The sequence below is a fragment of the Eucyclogobius newberryi genome, unplaced genomic scaffold (genome assembly GCF_026437365.1).
Source record: "Eucyclogobius newberryi isolate DKJ021-1_F unplaced genomic scaffold, fEucNew1.0.hap1 SCAF_11, whole genome shotgun sequence".
Lineage (NCBI taxonomy): Eukaryota > Metazoa > Chordata > Actinopteri > Gobiiformes > Gobiidae > Eucyclogobius > Eucyclogobius newberryi.
In genome coordinates this window covers 24,120,682-24,140,249 of record NW_027315735.1, presented here as the reverse complement: position 1 = coordinate 24,140,249, position 19,568 = coordinate 24,120,682, and the positions used below count along the sequence as shown (strand labels likewise).

Below are 19,568 nucleotides of genomic sequence, written 5' to 3'. Positions count from 1 at the left end.
AGCTCCCTCCTCCCTCTTGTTTCTCCGGCTGCACTGCTCTTGTACAGTTTGCGTTGTCAGCATGAAAAGATCTTTGTCATCTGAATGAAGGACTGGACTCAAAGTTAAAATCACGCCGTTGATGCTTTGGCACCAGAAATATATATATATATATATATATATATATATATATATATATATATATATATATATATATATATATATATATTTTTTTTTTTTTATGTATCAGAGTGACGAAAAGGTAGGACCATTGCCAGAGCAGTTTACTATTAATTTTAGCTTTTCTTTTTGGTCAAAAGTCCTCAAAATATCATCCATAAAAGGATTAAGTCAATAAGAAGCCAAAAGACCAAAAAAACCTGCAACTTAACTGTAGCTTTCAGTCAAATTAATGCAAGGACGTAAAACATTTAGAGAACCGGATTGTGTCGCCACACCTAAAATAATTTTAATAAACAAATGGAGATTTTATGCTAAATACTAAACTTAACATGAATTCAATCCAATCAGTAATGACATCAGGTTGTTTCACAGCTCTTTTGTTTTCTTTGAGGATGTCACAATATCAAATTTTCAATTATTGTGAGAAGAAACCATACTTAATTTGCTTTTTTCCTCAAGTCCAGCTTCATGACTGCCAATGTTCTGAATAAAAAAGTACTGATATTGTCGCATAAACAGATAAAAAATACTTTACATGTAGTTGGAATAAATTACTAACTTTTGCTGCCTACAATTCACACGATTATAATTTTCTATTTCTTATATTGGGACCTGAATAATCATGATTATCGATTAACTGAATAATCTTGACGTCCCTAGTTGACTTTTTCTTACATTATTTTTGCCAATGTATCTCTTTGCTGGGCGTTTGTATCTGGCCGACGCTCTTTTCCAAATAAATACTTAAATTGTTCCACTGTAGTGACACCAGAAGGGAAGAACATTGTGTCTTGTCTTCTTTGAGCTGAAAGATTAAAAAGGTGTGTATTTTGATAATTGGATGTGTTTAACCTCTTTCACACCTGATTTTAGCCCTAGTTTATTTTCCTGAGAAACTGAGACTTCCATGTTTGTTTCCAAAGCGGGACACTTTGACCTCATTCCAAACTTGTTGTTTTTTTCGTTTTCTTTTGGCCGTCTCTCACATTCTCTTTCACTCTTTCTCCTCTTCCCTTTAACGTGTTTGTTGTTTTTCATTGGGCTAGATCGGATCCAGATTGCTGTTGCCAATAGCGACTGTGGCTGTTCAAACCTCCAGTACTTTGCCAATCCATTCATAAACAAATGAGTTGAGATCTGGACTTCAGAGCCACAACAAAACCACAATAAGCTGAACTCAGTGGGGTTGTGTTTTGAAGTAAGGCTGCTTGTTAGTCCAATAAGCTTCATTTGGTCTTCTGATAATTTAGCCTTTGATTGTCAATTTTTTCTCATAATAAAAAGAAAGCTGCTTGTTATTAGAGAAACACGATATTTCCTCACCGTTTGAGCATATAGTAAAATAAATGATGATTTTTGTTTTTTTAAGTTAAATGATATCAAAGTGGTAAGTCCGTGTACAGTGTGTCAAAAAGGTTAGTACCAACACACATAGAGGCCAATCCTGCAACTTTCTGTGTTTAGTCACAATAAATGATGGTTTGCTGAATCAGAATCAGAAAAGGTTTCTTGCCATTGTCAGCGAGCAAGCTGAGTTACATCTTTAAAGGATGGGACGAGCCAAAATTTCAACAAGACAAGATTGGGTCCACGAGAAGATTTTGATATAATTTATACAGATAAATTGTGCAGTTCAGTTCACATGTTTGGTCTTGGGTTCCTCCTCAAGGAAAGTTTGACAAATTATAGACTTGCATTCTGGTGCATTTTATATGAAATATTCATAACTCAGCAAACCAAAATGATCTTAATTCTTACCAATCTTGTGCCTTTGAAACATGAGCAGGGGATTTTCACAGACTAGAGTACTATTGTAGAAAAAAAACTTGAATTATTGGATGTTTTTTCATTGTTCAGAGTCCAGAGTTTCTCTGCTAACTGAATTAATAAATAACGCCTAATGGATTCTTTGTTCAAAAGTTTTGTGCTTTTTTTTAAATCAAAGTGAAAAGAAAGGCCTTAAAGAGCCGCATGTGGCTCTTGAGACAGTAGTTACAGACCCCTGTTTTAGACAAATGTAAACACATGAGAAAAAAAGTCACAAGTACATTTTCTGTATGTTTGCACAATCTCGTGGTCATTTTAACTCATGAGATCTTGTGGCACGAGATCATGTCCCATCCCTATAATAACAATGAAATCACATCTCATTGTACCAGATTGATGTTTGTATGTTTTGAATATCCCCTCTTCTGTGTTTGCCCCCTCTCCCTCTCAAAGCCCTCCCTCTCCCTCGCTCCTCTCTAACCTCTGCTGGGCCGGGCCACTCACACTCTCTAGATCAGAGCAGGAGAGTGGATGCGCCTGCCTTTGCTTCCACTGGGAACTTTGAAACCTTCAGCTCTCCTTAAAGAGTGTGAGAGAGGGCATGAGACACCCATTGTGCTGTGATTGACTAAACAAGCAGCCGTACCTCCTCCAGTGAAGGTCCCGGGACAGTGGAGCTTAACCCCACAGCCCTTTAGAGCCAGAACATCAGAGGGTCTGTACATCTGAAGGAGCGCTGCCCGTCGAGAGGACCAGACGAGCTGCAGTCTCCTGTTACAGAAGGTGACTGACAACCTGCAACATCCACTGACTGAATTAGCCAGCATCTTGGATCCCGGACAAGGCAAGTCATATATTTGGTGATACCTGTCAGGTGATACATGGCATCCTGCTATATTTTACATTGAGACTCAAGTAGTGTTTGTTACAGAATCTTTGTGTGGTAAGTAACCACTAAATTTCACTTTATTCTAGATAATTATAATGCTAGACTCATACTAAACTCATAGGGCTGAACAGTTTGGGGAAAGTATCTTACTGTGATATTTCTGGCAAGCAGTATACAAACTGTATTTGTGCAGTAACTGGAAAATGAATTGCAAAACTAATACAAAAATACCAATGCATTTCAGAGGTCTAAAGTACAGGATTAGCAGGTTTTATACTTTTGTCTTTGCATGAATTGCGATTGTTAAATTTGTGATGTGATGTGGCAGCTCTAAACTCAAGTATTTGTTAAATATAGATGGTATGAAGCAGCTTTTTCTATTCCACAGATGCTAGAGTGTTTTTACTATGTTGTTATCATCGTCCATGTTATTGTCAGTTGAATCTCGTGCTTTTGTTGTTGTGCACCGTGGTATTTGTTGCCCCCTTCCTGCATGTGAGGCATTACAATGTGTGTGGCTGCGAGCAACCTGTTCAAACACTGACCCAGAGCGGCCTGCATCTTTGCACATAGACACTTTTTCATCCTTTACATGCTGCAACTTTAACAGTGTTTATCTTCTCGCTAAGTCAATGCGTTTGACAAGTGTCCCAGGGTTTCCCGATACACAGACCTGTTTGTATGCTCTCCACTTTGTGCCCCGATGCTAAAGGGTTTGTTTGTACAGCTCTATTCACTCACCCAAAGTGAACTGGCGGTCCTTTCTGCTAAAAAACATTCCTTTTTTTTTTTTTAAACTCCCTTTTGAATGTCCTGAACAGGATCAATCTTCCCTGCACAGCAACACACGCAAATTGAATATTTAACAATATCAGAGCTGGCATCCGTCACTGTCAAAGGCATCCTCATTATCTACACAAACTCATGTAAACTACTTAAAAGATTGGCACGCTACACAGCCGAGAGAGGGAGTAAGGTTGTCAAAAGTACGGACATTCACATACTAATCAATACTTAAACTAGTATCGAAAATAGAATTATAATGGATACTAAACAAAATCACATAATCAAGACACAAATGTGGCTTTTCCACAACAGTTTTAGAAAGATCTTGAGCGTTATCAGAACTATATATAACACCACATGGAAACCTAAAGAATGTATTGGTTTTTGTATTGAAAATTACATTATATTGGGCTACCGAGAACATTATGCCAAGAGCTGCCGGCCACAGTGTCGTGAGTTCGATTCCCAACTCAATTTACTGCATGTCCTCCCTTCTCTCTCATCCCCATTTCACACTGTACTTTCCTGTCAATAAAGCCTACAGGCCACAAAATCTTAAAAACACACAAATGGTATTGAGTATTGGACCTATTCTGTAGTAAATTGAGTTTGAAATGTTTTTATCGTGACAACACTAACATAAAGTTGCCTATCTTGCATGGAACGCCTTAGCAGTGGTTGAATTGTTTTGCATTACTTTGTAGTCTTACAGTGGAGCCTTTAGTAACTGAAATGAGTTGCATTGCTGAGAGTTCGTCCAGAGCGGGGACACATGTGGCATGCATGTCTTTCCCCTCTAATTCTCCACATGTTTTGCACCTGAACGCCACCAAACTTCCTCACATTTATGGCGACTGCGGTGCGTTTGGCTAACCACTCAATGCCTTTGCTGTTAGACATTTCAACACATCTTATCACTGATGGATGTCTCAAATGATGCAATCCATAAGTAACTCAAATACACACAATGGGATTTCCCTTTTTGAAGATCGAAATGCATGTCGTGTTTATCTTTGGCTTTGTGGAGTCTTAAAATTGCCCCGCGCCGTCATTTCAGATGAGCTGTTGGGAAATGACATGCGTGTCATTCCTTCACCATCAACGGCTTTAGATGTTATTGCATTCAGATCATAGTTTCTCGTGTCACCCTGAACATTATTGTTTTATTGTTAACATTGAACAGCATCAATAATAAAACAAAAGCTCAAACCAGTACAGCTTATTAAACTTTGTGATGTTTCATTTGTCTTTGGAGCGGAGGGGATTTCTCTGCGTGCGTCAGGCTGCTGGTATGCACTGAGGCACATTGCTCCTCTCTGGCCTGATGCGTGTGCCCCGGTCCTCCCTCATCAGCTGCTTCTTGGACTCGACATGCCAGCCGCTCCGACACAATGTGCTTTACATTATAACCGTGCACAAAACATGACCTGCAGGAGCCTGTTTTAACTAACTCCTGTGGATATGTAGCAGTTTCAGGGGAAGCTTTTGGGGCCAATTGAACTGGCTGTGATTTATGTCCCTTGTACAGCTGTTTAGCAGGCTGACATGGATTTGATATCGCTTCATATGATCCTACATATGGTTGTGATGGAAAATTGTCCCTGTTTTGTTTGAAGGGCAAGGGTGACTGATTCTCCGGTGGTCTTTTCTTGGCTTAAAAACAATCCATCACTTAGAGTTAGTGTGAGCAGTTACAAGAACAGCACTGAGAAAAGGGAAAGGCTGTGCTAGTGTGATGCCCTTATTTAATGTTTGATTCATTTTCAAGATGACTAGATTTGGACTTAGACTAGATTATTTTTTTCTGTATCACCTTTTCGTTTTGAACCCATCTATCTGGCACATGATAAGAAGAAAACTGCTCATTATAAAAAGGATAATAATAATCTATCAGGTCCATGAAGCCCCAGAATGCTTATATCAGCAAAGTAATAAACTGAAAAGGAACCATAATTAGGGTTGTCAGAAGTATCAGAAATCAGATACTATTTAAAATAAATTTATAAAAATCACAAACAATCACAAAAAATGTGACCATTCCTGAACAGTTTTAGAATAATTTGTGCTTCATCAGAACTATAAGATCACAATGTTTAATAAAGAACGAACTATCCTTTTGTGTTGAAAATGTCAAAAATGTTTTTTGTCTTGAAACTTGACCTAAAAAGGATTTGTTTTAAATCATCGCAGTATTGAAATGAGTTTTGACAATCAAATATATTCCTTAGTGTAACAACACTCTATAGCTCTCCGCGGGTCGCTTTTGCCGGTCTGAACCTGTGATAAATTGAGGAGCCCTCAGTGGTTTGGTGATACGTCGTCCTGTTGGTCCATCTGGTTCGTTCCTCCCACTCGTCCACATCGAATGACAGGCAGCTGCATCGCTTCCTCCGTCCAAGAGCTCGACCACTCCTACGACCCAACTCCCCTGGGCCGTGTTTCTTTTGTGAGTAACGTGTGATTGCTCTTGCAAGAAAACCACAATCTAAAATGTGGTGTGCGTTAAAGTTTTGCATTAAAAGTGCACCATGCAACTTTTGTATGCCATTGAACCCATCTATCTGGCATGTATTAACTTACAGGGGGTTTTATTGCTCAAAAACACATTGAAAAAGCATGTCTCCTCTCCACAGACCTGACCTGTACGTAATCTAGTGGCGTCACCTGCTTGTCTCCATGGATATAGATAAGGTTAAAGCCAAACTGTGGAACATACGCGCAAAGAAATAACACCTAGATGACGATAACTGTCAGAAACGCTACATAGTCTGAACGTTGTAGCAAGACACAACAAAAAGAGCTCAAAACAAACCTACTGTAGTTGCATGTTTGTTTTTAGTGGCTTCAGCGACTATAAAAAATGATCCTCTTATTTTGGGGTCCATCAGAGTGCTTTGTTTGTGATCTTAGTGCTGTCGACGGTCCAACAAACACAGACTGAATTTGGTGTGATTGAGTGCAGACTGAGGACAAGGCAAAACAGGCTCAAGTCAAAATGACTCATTCTGATTATATTTGGCTCAGACAAGGAGACAAACTGTTGCAAGAATAATGAGCAATCATCCAATTTTAATATATATTGATGATTGAGAGATATAAAGAAAAGACATTGGTTTTACTAGAAGATGAACAGTTAGACTTGGACTCAAAACTGAGGAGAGGATCTTCAAATTCAAGCTAAATGCTCTTTAACTGAACCCTGTGTTTTGTAGCATAGTCCATAATCCCTGACCTTTTTTATTCATGAAAAGACACTTAACATCAAGGTAACTAATCTTTTTGTGCAATATCTTTAGTTATCAATCAAAAAACACTGAAAACTGATCTGAATTTTGCTGTTTTGTGTGTAATCGATTGCTGACCTGAACACAATGGTTATTTCCCTGTAAAAGACTGAGTTATCATACGTAGCCACAGTTTTAAGTTTTGACAGGAAGCAACCTCGCACACGGCCATGTAACGCTGCAAACAATAGCGTGAGATGATATTTCTGCACTTTTGTGTCTGATTTGTCAAGTCACTTTGTGTGTACTTTGTTACCATAGCTGCAGTTTGTTCTTTCAGTTCTGACGGGACGAAACATGGTAAGTCGAAGCTGAAGCTCGTAATTGTGTTCAGCTGGTCCTGTTTTTAGGAGGTGTTTTTGGGAGTCGGGGCGAGTGTAGGCGAGCGTTACTCCAGAGACCGGTTTTGGGACGTTAAGTTTTTGGGAGCACACAGGAAGAAGGAGGGTTGGATCAGAGGGAATGTAAGAAAAAGGGGGCAAAAATATGAGAGGATGTGATGTTTAAGTTTCTGAAATGTATTATAAACACTGGCGAAGCTACTTTCTCTCACTTAGTTAACCCTGCAATGACGACCGACTGTGACGGGATTTACAACAATGAATTGACATATAGTTTTTCCATTCCAGCTATATTTCTTATGCTATTTCTGTCAAACTGGTCCCAGGAAATCTACTTTTTATCATTTGGTGCAAAGTTATGACATTTTTCCAGACAATATTACAATAATGCTGAGACTACTTCATGCCACTGATAGCAGGAAAATTCCCCCCAAAAAACAATTTGCAAAACTTTGATATAAACATTATCTGCTGTAAATACTGTAAATAACACAATACAACGTTTTTGTAGTAAGTTGGTGTTGATAATGAGTTGCGAAAGTTACTCATTTCACACTCTAGAGCTCAAATCTTGTAAAAAAACTAAGAAAAAGTTCCCCAAAGTGCAAAGAAAACGACCACAATGTTTACTGAGCCCCAAATGTATTGTTCTTTCTGTCATAATATTGAAATAGAAGTCGACATTTTCGTGACAGGCTTTCCTCCGATATAATTTTTTTTGAATTGTCTTGTCTATCTTTAAAACTATTTGTCTGAGACCACTTAATTCATCTTAATGGAAAAAAGTCCAATGTTAGAAGACGTTTATTTGACTGTAACCAAAGCTATTACAGTTTTTTCCATATCACAATGTTTTCCAGCTCATTTCGGCTCCACGGTTATAAAATCTGATAATGAAGCTCATATCAAACACAAGCCACATCTTAAGTCACTCCCCCCGCTCCCTCCGCCTCGCCACCATCATCGCAAAGAAACCTCATTTACTGCTCCGTTTGAAAGAGCGCTAACCAAAATCACAGTTTCCCAAACATGTGTAGCCACCGCGTCGTCAAAGTGCCTCTTTGGCTGCCGCAGTAGGACCACTCACGGAGACACAACAAGATGGTGATTGATGTTTGTGTCTCAAAACGCAGCTGAAATTGATAGTGCTTGGCCTCAGAGCAGCGTCCAGCTATAATGTTACAGCTGAGAACGAGTTTTGTCTTTTGGGTGAGTGATATATTGTGTACAAGATCAGAATATAGGGCCGTCTAATATTCCAAACTATAGCATAACTCTGACCTGGGCATTTGTGGCCCCAAGGGCAAGATGTGGCCCTCGGCTTGTTTTAATCTGGCCCCTAGGAAGATTTTAGTTTAGATTTTTTAACTGTCTGTAACATCTGTCTGCACTTGTATCCTTAATAAAGATGACATGAAATTAATGAAATAATAGATTCAATTGCCTATATTTGACAGAAAAGTTTTATTTATTTTATTTATTTTATTTATTTTATTTATTTTATTTATTTTATTTATTTTATTTATTTTATTTTTCACACCAATGATTGCGGGCCGGCCCTCCGTTACTTGCCTGCATTCGAATATGGCCCTCGGAGGAAAATAAATGCCCACCCCTGGCATAAGGGGATATTTCTGCACTTTTTTGTCTAATATTTTCTAGGGATGGAACTATATGTGACGGTACAATATTATCAGTTCACAGTATGATATTTATTGCGATATTGTGGAGAGTCAAACAGATTTGTAGAAATACTGCTTTCTTCTTTAAAAATGCCTAGACAAGCATTTGTGCAAATCATTAGCGTGATATTCAAAAGAAGTAAGATATTAAAGTGCTTAATTTCTTCATGTTGTCTGCATTGAAATGGCGCAAAGGATCTATGTAGTAACAAAGGAGTTTATAATTGAATATGCCCACGACAGCCCATGATATTATTGTTAGACTCAGTTATTGTTACATCCCTACTTTTTACAGTCCATATCACGACCTGCTCTGTGCATTGATTAATCGAGTAAAAGGAGCGTCCATCAGTTATGTACTACATACAGAGAAGTACTTGTAAACAGCTTCTTCAAATGTGAAAAGGCCGATTAAACTGTTGTGTTACAATATTATACAGTTACAACATCTTTTACTGTGTTACTTTGGGTTATTGCGTCAGTGGCATGAAGTAGTTTCAATATTATTGTTTATCTTGACATGTTTCTGTGGCAATATATCGCACTTCGAAGTTTGTTATCGTGACAGCAACTAACATTCCCAGACACATTTAGAACATTTCTGATGGATTACAAAAATACAAACTGACCGTTGATATCAGGAGAATGACTGTATATTCTGTCACTATCCCCCGCCCTTTTGTCCATCTGTGATCCAACACTCGCAACCCTTAAACTGCTGTTTTCGTCAACCTCTGCTTTTTCAAGTCCTTTGCCAAAAAGATGACCCAACATTAGCCAATCATGTGGTCATAGCACTCTATTAACTCAATAACTCAATGCCAGGTAATAAATAAGAGCAAATGCGGTCCCATTGAACGATAAGTCTGAAGACCATATGTCACTTATCACAACATCCATTAAACGCAATGCACTCTTAAGCATTTCCTGCCCACTGGAGCCCACATCTTCAGGCTGTACGCTGGTGACATGTGTGCAGTTTATTAGTCATTATTACAGCTCCGGCAGAGTACAGTGTGTGTGCAGAGTTTGGGGTCTGGTGCTTTGGGACCAGAAGGTTTTCCTCAGGGGGGTGCAAAGTGTCCAAGTCAAGTGATAAAAATGGACGTTTGTTTAAACCAGGACACTCTAGGTCATATTTTTCCCACAAAGCTCGCCAAAAATCCCGCTGTTGGGAGATTAAACATCCGTCTTAGTTAAGAAAATACTGAAACGATGATAGGTCTGTGCAGATCTGTCCTGATTGTGCGTGACCCAACACCGTGCGCTGTCATTTTTACCAGAGCTGTGATAGAATGACGATTGAACAACTTCCTGTTCACAGAAATCGCCAATGTAATGCAAATTTTTGCGCTTACTTTGGCATCTTACACGTTTAGGTCAATGACAGTTTTACTTTGGTATTTTCTCTGTGTTTATTTTTTCTCTCTTTTTTTTTTTAGCTGCTCTAATTGCCCTTTTCCCAGAAAACCGTGGTTGTGCCATGTTACTTACTGTATTCTACTATACCATGCTTTAGGAATACATCAATATTTTAATCTTAAGTATATTGTTTATAGTAAAAATGATCCAAAAGAGCTGATTCAAACTAAAGATGGTAAAAAGTTATGTTGTAAACTTTCAAATAAGTCTACAAGGTGATAGTTTGTACGTTTGTCTGATAATTAAACCTCCACTAACACTTTTAAAGACACAATTCTGTTAAATTGAAATTATATCATCTAGATATCGTTGTCGGGGATACTCCAAAAGAAAATGGCTCACCCCTAACACAAATGTACACACCGTTTTCATCAGAGTTGTATATTATCATGAGTCTTTGTGGCGCATTACTTCTCATCTTTGCTTGTGTGGCATTCGGGTGGTACTATAAATGTTTTAAACTAATTTACATTAAATAAAAATAAGGAAAATAAAACCAACAACGCCACCGGGCTTACACCCGGAAAACTAACTAAAAGGACACAGATTCGTTCTTGATTATACAGAGGCAGATTCCAGTTTCACATGTAATTTATTTAACAGGCTATTCATTTAATAAATACAGGCTTAGGTAACAACACAGTTCGTATCAGTTCTTTATGCGTGGATGTATGGTCTTTTAAGTGTCCAGTGGATCTGGACAACACAGGGCACAGACATCCATATCAACAGAGGGCAAGGCAACGGCTCCAGCGCACACCGCCGCTCCAGAGAGTTTTGGTTACATCACGTTAGCTGCCCGGGACCACGCGTTGTGGGGCTATGACAGCGAGACCACAACAATCCCGAGTCAGCAGAGATCACATCGGAGCGTAATCAAAGCGGCGCCAGGTGACAGGCCACGGCACTGGAGAGCGGAGGAACGTGGAGCAACACCCAGACCCAGGAAGTGCGTAGGTCAGAGGATGAATGACAAAACTGAACAACATTTTATTGGCCAACGGCCCTAATGATTAGCCAATAGGAAGTGGCATGGTCTGCCCGCAGGCCATACTGCCACACTTGTAATCTGCTCAGCCAGTCTCTGCATTCTTCATCTTCTGTTGTTTTTGTTATTGCGACTTTAGCCCTCTTCGTCATTTAAGGCCACCTGCATGTTTGCGTGCATGCTGTGACTGTGGCAGCGTCTCTTGTCGTCCTGTTCGGGGTCTGGTGGTGGTGCTCTGCTCTGTCATTGATGCATCCCAAAACTGGTCTTCTTTTAAGCCTGTCACTCTAGAAGACATCTCAGCTCTGGTGACCAAGATGAAACCCTCCTCTTGTACATCAGATGCCCTTCCCTGCAGGCTCTTCCTCAAAGTGTTTGATGTTATTGGCCCCTGGGTTACCAAAATGGTAAATCTCTCTCTTTCTACTGGTGTGTTTCCTGGTCCATTTAAACATGCCATAGTTGAGCCTTTACTGAAAAAAACAAACTTGGACCCGACAGACCCCAAAAGTTTCAGACCCATATCAAAGCTCCCGTTCATGTCCAAGATCCTAGAGAAGGTGGTCTCTGAACAATTGTCCGATTTCCTTGATCAGTCAAACATTCACGACTCTTTTCAATCTGGTTTCCGCAAACATCATTCTACGGAAACCGCATTGCTCAAAGTGTCCAGTGACATTATGATGTCTGCTGATTCTGGGAAATGCACTGTTTTAGTTCTGTTGGATTTGTCTGCAGCCTTTGACACTGTCGACCATCATATCCTGTTGAACAGACTGAGGGACCTGATTGGACTGTCGGGGTCAGTTCTTCATTGGTTTTCCTCATATTTATCCGGTCGGAGCTTTAGTGTTGCTGCAAACCAAATAATGTCCGACTCAGCTGATCTGTTGTGTGGCGTTCCTCAGGGCTCCGTCTTGGGTCCCGTCCTATTTCTGCTTAATATAATTCCCCTGGGAATGATCATTAAAGAGTTTAGTGATGTGTCCTATCACCTGTTCGCTGACGATATTCAGCTCTATTGCTCTTTTAAACCTTCTGAGATCCAGAAGCTGAACTCCTTGGTCAGTTGTTTAGTGCAAATTAAACAATGGCTGAGTCAAAACTCGTTGCAGCTAAATGCTGACAAAACAGAAACTCTGATTATTGCCCCTGATGATGCCATTCCAGGGATAAACCAGTACTTGGGTGTTTTAGGTCAGACTGCTAAACCAAGTCTTAGAAACTTGGGTGTTGTCTTTGACAAAGACATGTCTTTAGAGCACCACTCCAAGCTGTTGACGAGGAACTGTTTCTTTCAGTTGAGGAAAATCTCTAAGCTCAGGAAAATGGTGTCTCAAAATGACCTGGAAGTTATAATTCATGCATTTGTGTCTTCACGTTTGGACTATTGTAACAGTTTGTTTTCCTGTCTTAACAAGAAGGAACTCTCTCGTCTGCAGCTGGTCCAGAACTCTGCAGCGAGGATCTTGACCCGCACAAATAGAAGGGCCCACATTTCACCCATTCTTAAAGCCCTTCACTGGCTGCCGGTCTCCTACCGGATACAGTTTAAAATTCTTGTTTTAACTTTTAGAGCTTTAAATGGTCAGGTCCCATCGTACATCAGCGATCTGATTAAACCGTACGCTCCCTCTCGCTCACTAAGGTCCTTGGACCAGAAACTGTTGCTGGTTCCTCGCACCCGTTTTCGGACCAGAGGAGACAGATCCTTCCAGGCTGTTGCCCCCAGACTCTGGAACGATCTTCCGTTCTCCCTACGGTCACTGGACTCAGTTACTGCTTTTAAGGGTCAACTTAAAACCTTTTTATTTAGTCAAGTCTTTTAAATGCACTTGTTTTACGGACTGATTTTACTGTATATTGTTGTATATGTATTGTTCACTGTAAGTTTTTTGTGTTTTTATTGTTTTATTCTGTGTTATATGAAGCACTTTGTGACCTCTGTCTGTGAAAGGTGCTATATAAATAAAATTTACTTACTTACTTACTTACTTACATCACTTGCTTACTCCCACACGAACCCTGAAATACTCCTGACAGGAAACGGGACCTCTCCAGCTGCATCGCAGGACCACGTCTCTCTCACTTTTTGTTATTGATTTTGTTCTTCTGGGATGCACTCGCAGTCACACAAACTCTTGGCTGCAGATGTAACTTGTCTTCATTACTCCCAGATGTTTGAATCAAAAGTATATAAACTGCACATAATCCCTGTTGTGTTATTACAGGCTGCAGTGGGGCTTTACAGTTACACTTGTAATGCGTCCTTGGGCGATGCGTGGGTTGTGCGCGTCCCGTGGTGTTGTGTGGGGTTCTGGGCTTCCTCGTTAGCTGGTGACACGCCGAGTGGAGCCGGCCTGTTTGTAAAATCTCAGAAGGGTCAATCAGTCGCCCGATTCCCAGCCTCTGTGGGAAAATCTGCAGCGGGGCAGAACTTTATGGTGATTACTGTACCATCGCTTACACAAACAGACCAGAGGCTCTGATCGTAACAGTCAGCACTTGGATCATGTTTCAGAGATTCAAAATATGATAATAAGATGAAACGCTAAAGTCTATAACTCATAAAATAGGGTGTACGCAGATAATAAGTGATACTAAAACTAATATTAAAACTAGATATTGATTTAATTCAGTACTTCAATTAAGTATTTAAATAATGAAAAAAGTCACATGATAGGACAACATTTGACTTTTCCTGAACAGTTTAGGAATGGCAAAATTAATTTATACAAGAACTAGTATGAGATGATACTATTAAAGAAACTGCAACTATTTTGTGATGAAATAGTGTTTGTTTAACGTTATTGTGGTAAAAAAAAATCAGTATTGAGTCCCACTATTTTACTATTATAGTGCTATTCTTACAATGTCTCTAGACAAATGTTTTCTGGTTTAGAGTAAATGTAGCAGAACTTGACTTTAACAAGGGTCAATCACCTTGAAGTGTTGAAGTGTTGCAAGTAAAATGACTTTCTTTATCATTTGACCCCTTCAAAGCCTCTTCTACTTATGGGACAATTCTAGTGCTAGATTTCCCTTTGTTCAGAGTTAATTTACTCGAGTACATTTATTTGAGTAACATTTTTATAAATATCTTGAATAGTTTTCAGACCCCTTTTACTCCTACTTGAGTAATGTACAAGTATTTTACAGTTTAAAAGTACTTTTATTTGGTTGCTCATCCCACTTCAAAATCTTCATATTGACAATATTAGATGATTATTTGAACATCCGAGTTTTTCGCACTGCTCCTTCAAAACTAATTTACTCTTACTTTTTATTTTGCAGTAGCGTTACTCTTACTTGAGTACAATATCGGGTTACTCTACTCACCTCTGCACCTGTTGTAGAAGCCAAACATAATTTAATTTGACATCTTATCTCGTGTAACATGTCTCAGTTTTTCCCGTATTAGTACAAGTTCGTCACAGTAAGATTAGATTAGCTCTTGACATGCCGCTGGCGTCCGTGCCGGCGGCTGCTGTCCCTCACTCCTCTGACCCTTGTGAGTGCTGATTTACGTCTTCCTATCTCGTCCTGTCCCGTGTTGTTGGTCCTGGGTCCTTGGGGACAAAGTGACCCTCCTGCTCTCGCCATCATCACACGGGCGTCCCAAGTGTACCGACTGTCCTGGGAAAGTTGGAGCGCAACACTGTGGGAACGTGAACCGTACATATCGGAGCAGTCGCAAAAAAAAAAGGAAAAAAGAACGAAAAAGGGGCTGTGTGTTTGAATTTGGTGCGAGTTATTTCTACAGTTGTGCATGTTTTATTTCCTGTCCTGTGGCGTAAATGTATTCTGCTTGAATTAGTGTCCCGATTTTATTGAAGAACAAATATTTCTCACTCACTTATGTGTTCCGCTGTCACTCTGCGTTTCGATCCTTCTCATTGACCCGTGTTATTGGAAACAGAAGGTGGGGGTGGAAACATTTTTTTGGCCAAACTCAAGAATTCATTTTGGGAACGGAAATGCTGACGGCAGTTAATATAGAAGGACAACTTAAATCTGTATCTGGTTTGGGTTATGTCTGTTGTAATCATTGAAATCATGGACAAAAAAAGCTGGACCAATAGATGTTTTGAGGCCAAAATTAAAGACAAAAGACTTGGCACTGCAGATTGAATTCAAAAGCCCTCGTCTAAATTACATAATACTCAAACTTAATCCAAGGTCTTAAAATAGAGCTTATAAATCCGGCTCTCATTATCATATAAACTTTAGGAGGTACCATTCTCAAGATACATTTGGACATTTTCCACTGACTCCTCCTCGACTTCCTCCTCCACCCTCGCTCTTCCCAAGACCAGCTCTTCCGCCTCTCCCTGAAATGGGCCTGTGATCCATCCTTAACTGTTTCCAGACATCTGGGTGCTGCAGGCCCTCACCCCCAGTCCCAAACATAACAACTCCCCTCTTTCCCTTAGTTTGCAGTTACATTACACTGTGCTAACATTGGTTGAATGTGAATGGCCATCAGTGGAGTCACCTTAGACCTCAAACCGTCACGGAGTTCTTGCGTTGGCTTACAATATGATATTTTTAGCATTACCAAAACTCACTGTGTTAGCAGTTTATAATCTTGTGTTTTTTCACTGAAAGTGATTAATTCAATGGAATGGAGGCTTGGATGTGTCATTGTTGCCAGTGAGACTGCAGGACAGTGATCACTTGAGTGGACAGAGCCAGAGCCAATAGAAACAAAGAGCCACAGACATTGTGGCTCTGTTTGAGTGCAGCGAGGCAGCAAATACTTCTAATATGCGCTCTGCATTAACTTATGTAACATTTTTTATATCATTTGTTTGTTTGTAGTTCCTAAAATGACAAGACATACACCTTAACATGCAGATAACTGTTTACAAAGATTAGCTTTAGATATGTATTTTCATTATGTATTTACAATAGATTTAAATATTTGTTGTTATAGATTAAGATTGGGCCAATGCATTCTGTGCTGCCCAAGTGCTTCTAGTTGTAGTTATCACCTGTGATTAAAATCAGATTGAGCTATACTTTAGTCTTTACTCTTACTCAAGCGTTGGCTTTTGAAATGATGGGGGCGGATCCATTATGATCTAGGCCAATCACTCTTGCAGTGATTTGCAGAAATGTCACCACAGGAAAGACAAAAAGGTGTTGGTTTATGTGCTTGTGAATTAAACATTAGTGATGTCTTTTATTTATTTACTTTTTTCAGAACAAAGTGCTTTGGGGACATCCACCATGAGGAGTGTGACAGTGTCCACTCTACATGCTGCAGCCACTGTTCTTGGTAAGAACTCGTTGGAAATACAGCGCTGATAAGATAAAACACTTTTGTAACACTCAGGGTTTACAAAGTAGTAATACAGCTACAGAAGCCTTTTTATGTCACACTTTTCAATACTGTTTAAAACTGCAATGTAATCATTAAAGCTGGAGAACCTGCTTTTACAACCATGAAAGAAAGACTTAGGTATTTTAATCTATCAAAGTAGGCACATCGCTAGTATTCACATGTAGTTTGGGGCACATGCACAGCTTTAGAACAGAAAAGTAAAGCATAGTGGACCGTCAATGCATGAAAAAGTATTACAATTGAAATTATTTTAGACAAAGTATACGATTTGCAGAAGCATGATATTGTCACTATGTAAAGCCTTTGCAATTCACTTTATAGGGGAAACAAAATAAACTCATTTACAAGAAAAATGAGTTTAATGCTTTGTAATGCTTTGTTAACTAGTCTTCAACCAACCATCATCCCTTTGTGTTTGTCGTTGATTATGAAGTGTTGCCTGCACATTGAGCTCGTTATCTTTAGAGATAGCCCGGTGCTTTGAAGTGCGAGGCAGTAGGAGTCCGTCTGTCCTCTGTCACGTCTAATACATCTGTCACTGCCACTGCATCATTACTGCCCCCAAACAGCTCATATCCGTCATCGTTCGTGCCTCCACCAAATCTGGACTGTCTTGTTGACTTAACCTCTGACCCCCCCCACCGGTGGCTCTGTGCCCTCAAATCTGACCCCCTTTCTTGTTTTGTAAACCGCAGCTCTTCTGTATCTGTGTCCCGAGCTGCCCTGCCTGGAGATCACCCCAGCGGGCAGAGAGTTCATCCTGGACCCGGGTTCCTCTCTGACTCTGACGTGTTCGGCATCAGAGGAGACGGCCTGGGAGTTTAAGAGGGATGACGTCCCCTATTTCCAAGTGGATCAGGTTCAACATGGCAAAAGGAGCTTCCAGATTGTCCAAAATACCGACATGACCAGTGTGATGACCCTCTTTGACGTGAGCTGGAAGCACAGTGGTGTTTACATCTGCATCGATCGAGTGACGGGAGAAATACATGAAGTTCTTGTATTTGTTCCAGGTACGCTAAATTAAAACTGATACTTTGAATACACACACAAGTTGGGTAGTTATCAAGTCAAAAAAAGACTGCTTTGTTCTGTTGCGTCTTTGAGCAAGATAGGCTAACTGCTTTTTGTGTGATCGTCGGGTTGGTGTTGGTTAGAAAGAGTATAAGTATATTTTTTTATTGTTCAGTAGTCTGTGAAAACATGTCAGATAATATTTGTCTTACTTTGATAAGCACAGTTAAAACAGTCATCATTAATGTTTATATTTCTGAGAATAGACCTCATGGAAAACGTTTTAACTTGACGTAATTGCATTGCAGCAGTCAAAGCACATATTCATCTTTTTTTTTTAAAGAGACCACCATGAAGGGTCCAAGGCAAGTAGGGATCCAAATCAAGTAATGGCTGTCAGTTTGTAGCAAAGACAAGTGTTTCCATGAAGTGATTGGGGAATAATGATGTGTCTACTACTGTATTGTAATGTATTGTAACCTAAAGGTCTTGTACTTATTGAATGACACTTCCTTCCAGACCCCGCGGTGTGGTTCATCGAGACCTCCCATGGGATGGTGACTAAGACCAGCGAGGAGAGCACGATCCCCTGCCTGGTGACCAACCCCAACATCAGCGTGTCCCTGTTTGAGAAGGACACCGATGTTCCTGTGAGGGGCACGTATGACCCGAGCGAGGGGTTCAGGGGCCAGCTGGAGGACCGGACGTACGTGTGCCAAGGAGAACTGAACGGCGAGGTGAAGGAGTCCCAGGCCTTCTACGTCTTCAGTATTGTGGGTGAGTGGCAGGATCAGCGGAGGGTCGTGAAGATCACAATCAAAGCAAAGCTAATTATATAAATGAGGATTCTAAGGTCTGTAAACTCCTTGTGTGTAAAGTGATCCCATTTAAACTATTTTGTCTATTTAAGTGTTGCAGATATAAGCATGCTTTGTTGTTGTTGTTGTTGTTCTTAAGTTTAGTGTCCTATTATATCTTATGTAACGCTTCAACCCTAAAACCCCTAATGTTTAAGCACAAACTTGTTGAATTGCGATTATGTATTCATATCGGCATTAAGATATTACTGTTTGGCATTATCGCGTAGCCCTATGTGTTATATATTATGAAAGCTTATAGCGTATTTTCTGGACTATAAGTCACACCAGCCAAAAAATGCATAATAGAGAAGAAAAAAACATAATATAAGTTGCACTGGAGTGTGAAATGCGGTTGCAAGTGTGAAAATAACAAATAATATCACATATAAGTCGCTCCAGAGTACAAGTATAAGAATAAGTCGCACCGCGGCCAAAACTATAAAACTTATAGTCCGGATAATACGGTAGATTTGGCTGGTGATTGAGTGATCGAACCAGCAGCGCATGTGCCAGGCTCAGTGTTGGCTTCAATGTTGTGAGCTATTGTCATTATAAAACAAAACGTAGCGGTTCAACCTCTTCTCCACGCTCTCCGTCACAGTCCCAGAGACCATCGATGCCTACATCAACGCGTCCAAGTCCGTCCTGAAGGAGGGAGAGCCGCTGACGGTGAACTGTACGGTGCACGGTGTGGAGCTGGTGTTCTTTTCCTGGGATATCCCCAACAGAGAGGTGAGTGGGAACGCCGGGAACAAGGGCTTTTGTTACGCTTTTCCCTTCAAGATCACTCTTGGGCTTCACGGCCGAACCCAAATCACATCAAGATGTAGAGACACACCTTAAATTTGATCCGCTCCGTGCAAGTGATGTGCAATGTGGGATGTGCTCAAACTCAACTTCAGATTTACAATACATTCAATCAATGTAAATATTAGATTAGATTGATTTTGATTGATCCGTATTTTTATATTCAGTTACCTATACAAACAAATATACGACAGATTTCTATAGTCAAAAAGCAAAATG

At 40.0% G+C, this 19,568-nt stretch overlaps 1 protein-coding gene across 1 annotated transcript in view; it reads left to right on the top strand.

Annotated features, from left to right (window-relative positions):
- The first annotated feature begins 2,428 nt into the window (after nt 1–2,428).
- The window catches only part of pdgfrb (platelet-derived growth factor receptor, beta polypeptide), a 31,533-nt gene continuing 14,393 nt past the window's right edge, over nt 2,429–19,568 (top strand). The window contains exons 1-5 of the mRNA XM_072439530.1: nt 2,429–2,777; nt 16,528–16,602; nt 17,364–17,681; nt 18,202–18,459; nt 19,144–19,274. Coding sequence (XP_072295631.1) covers nt 16,554–16,602; nt 17,364–17,681; nt 18,202–18,459; nt 19,144–19,274 — 756 coding nt within the window. The 5' untranslated portion in view covers nt 2,429–2,777; nt 16,528–16,553. The remainder of the gene's footprint in view (nt 2,778–16,527; nt 16,603–17,363; nt 17,682–18,201; nt 18,460–19,143; nt 19,275–19,568) is intronic.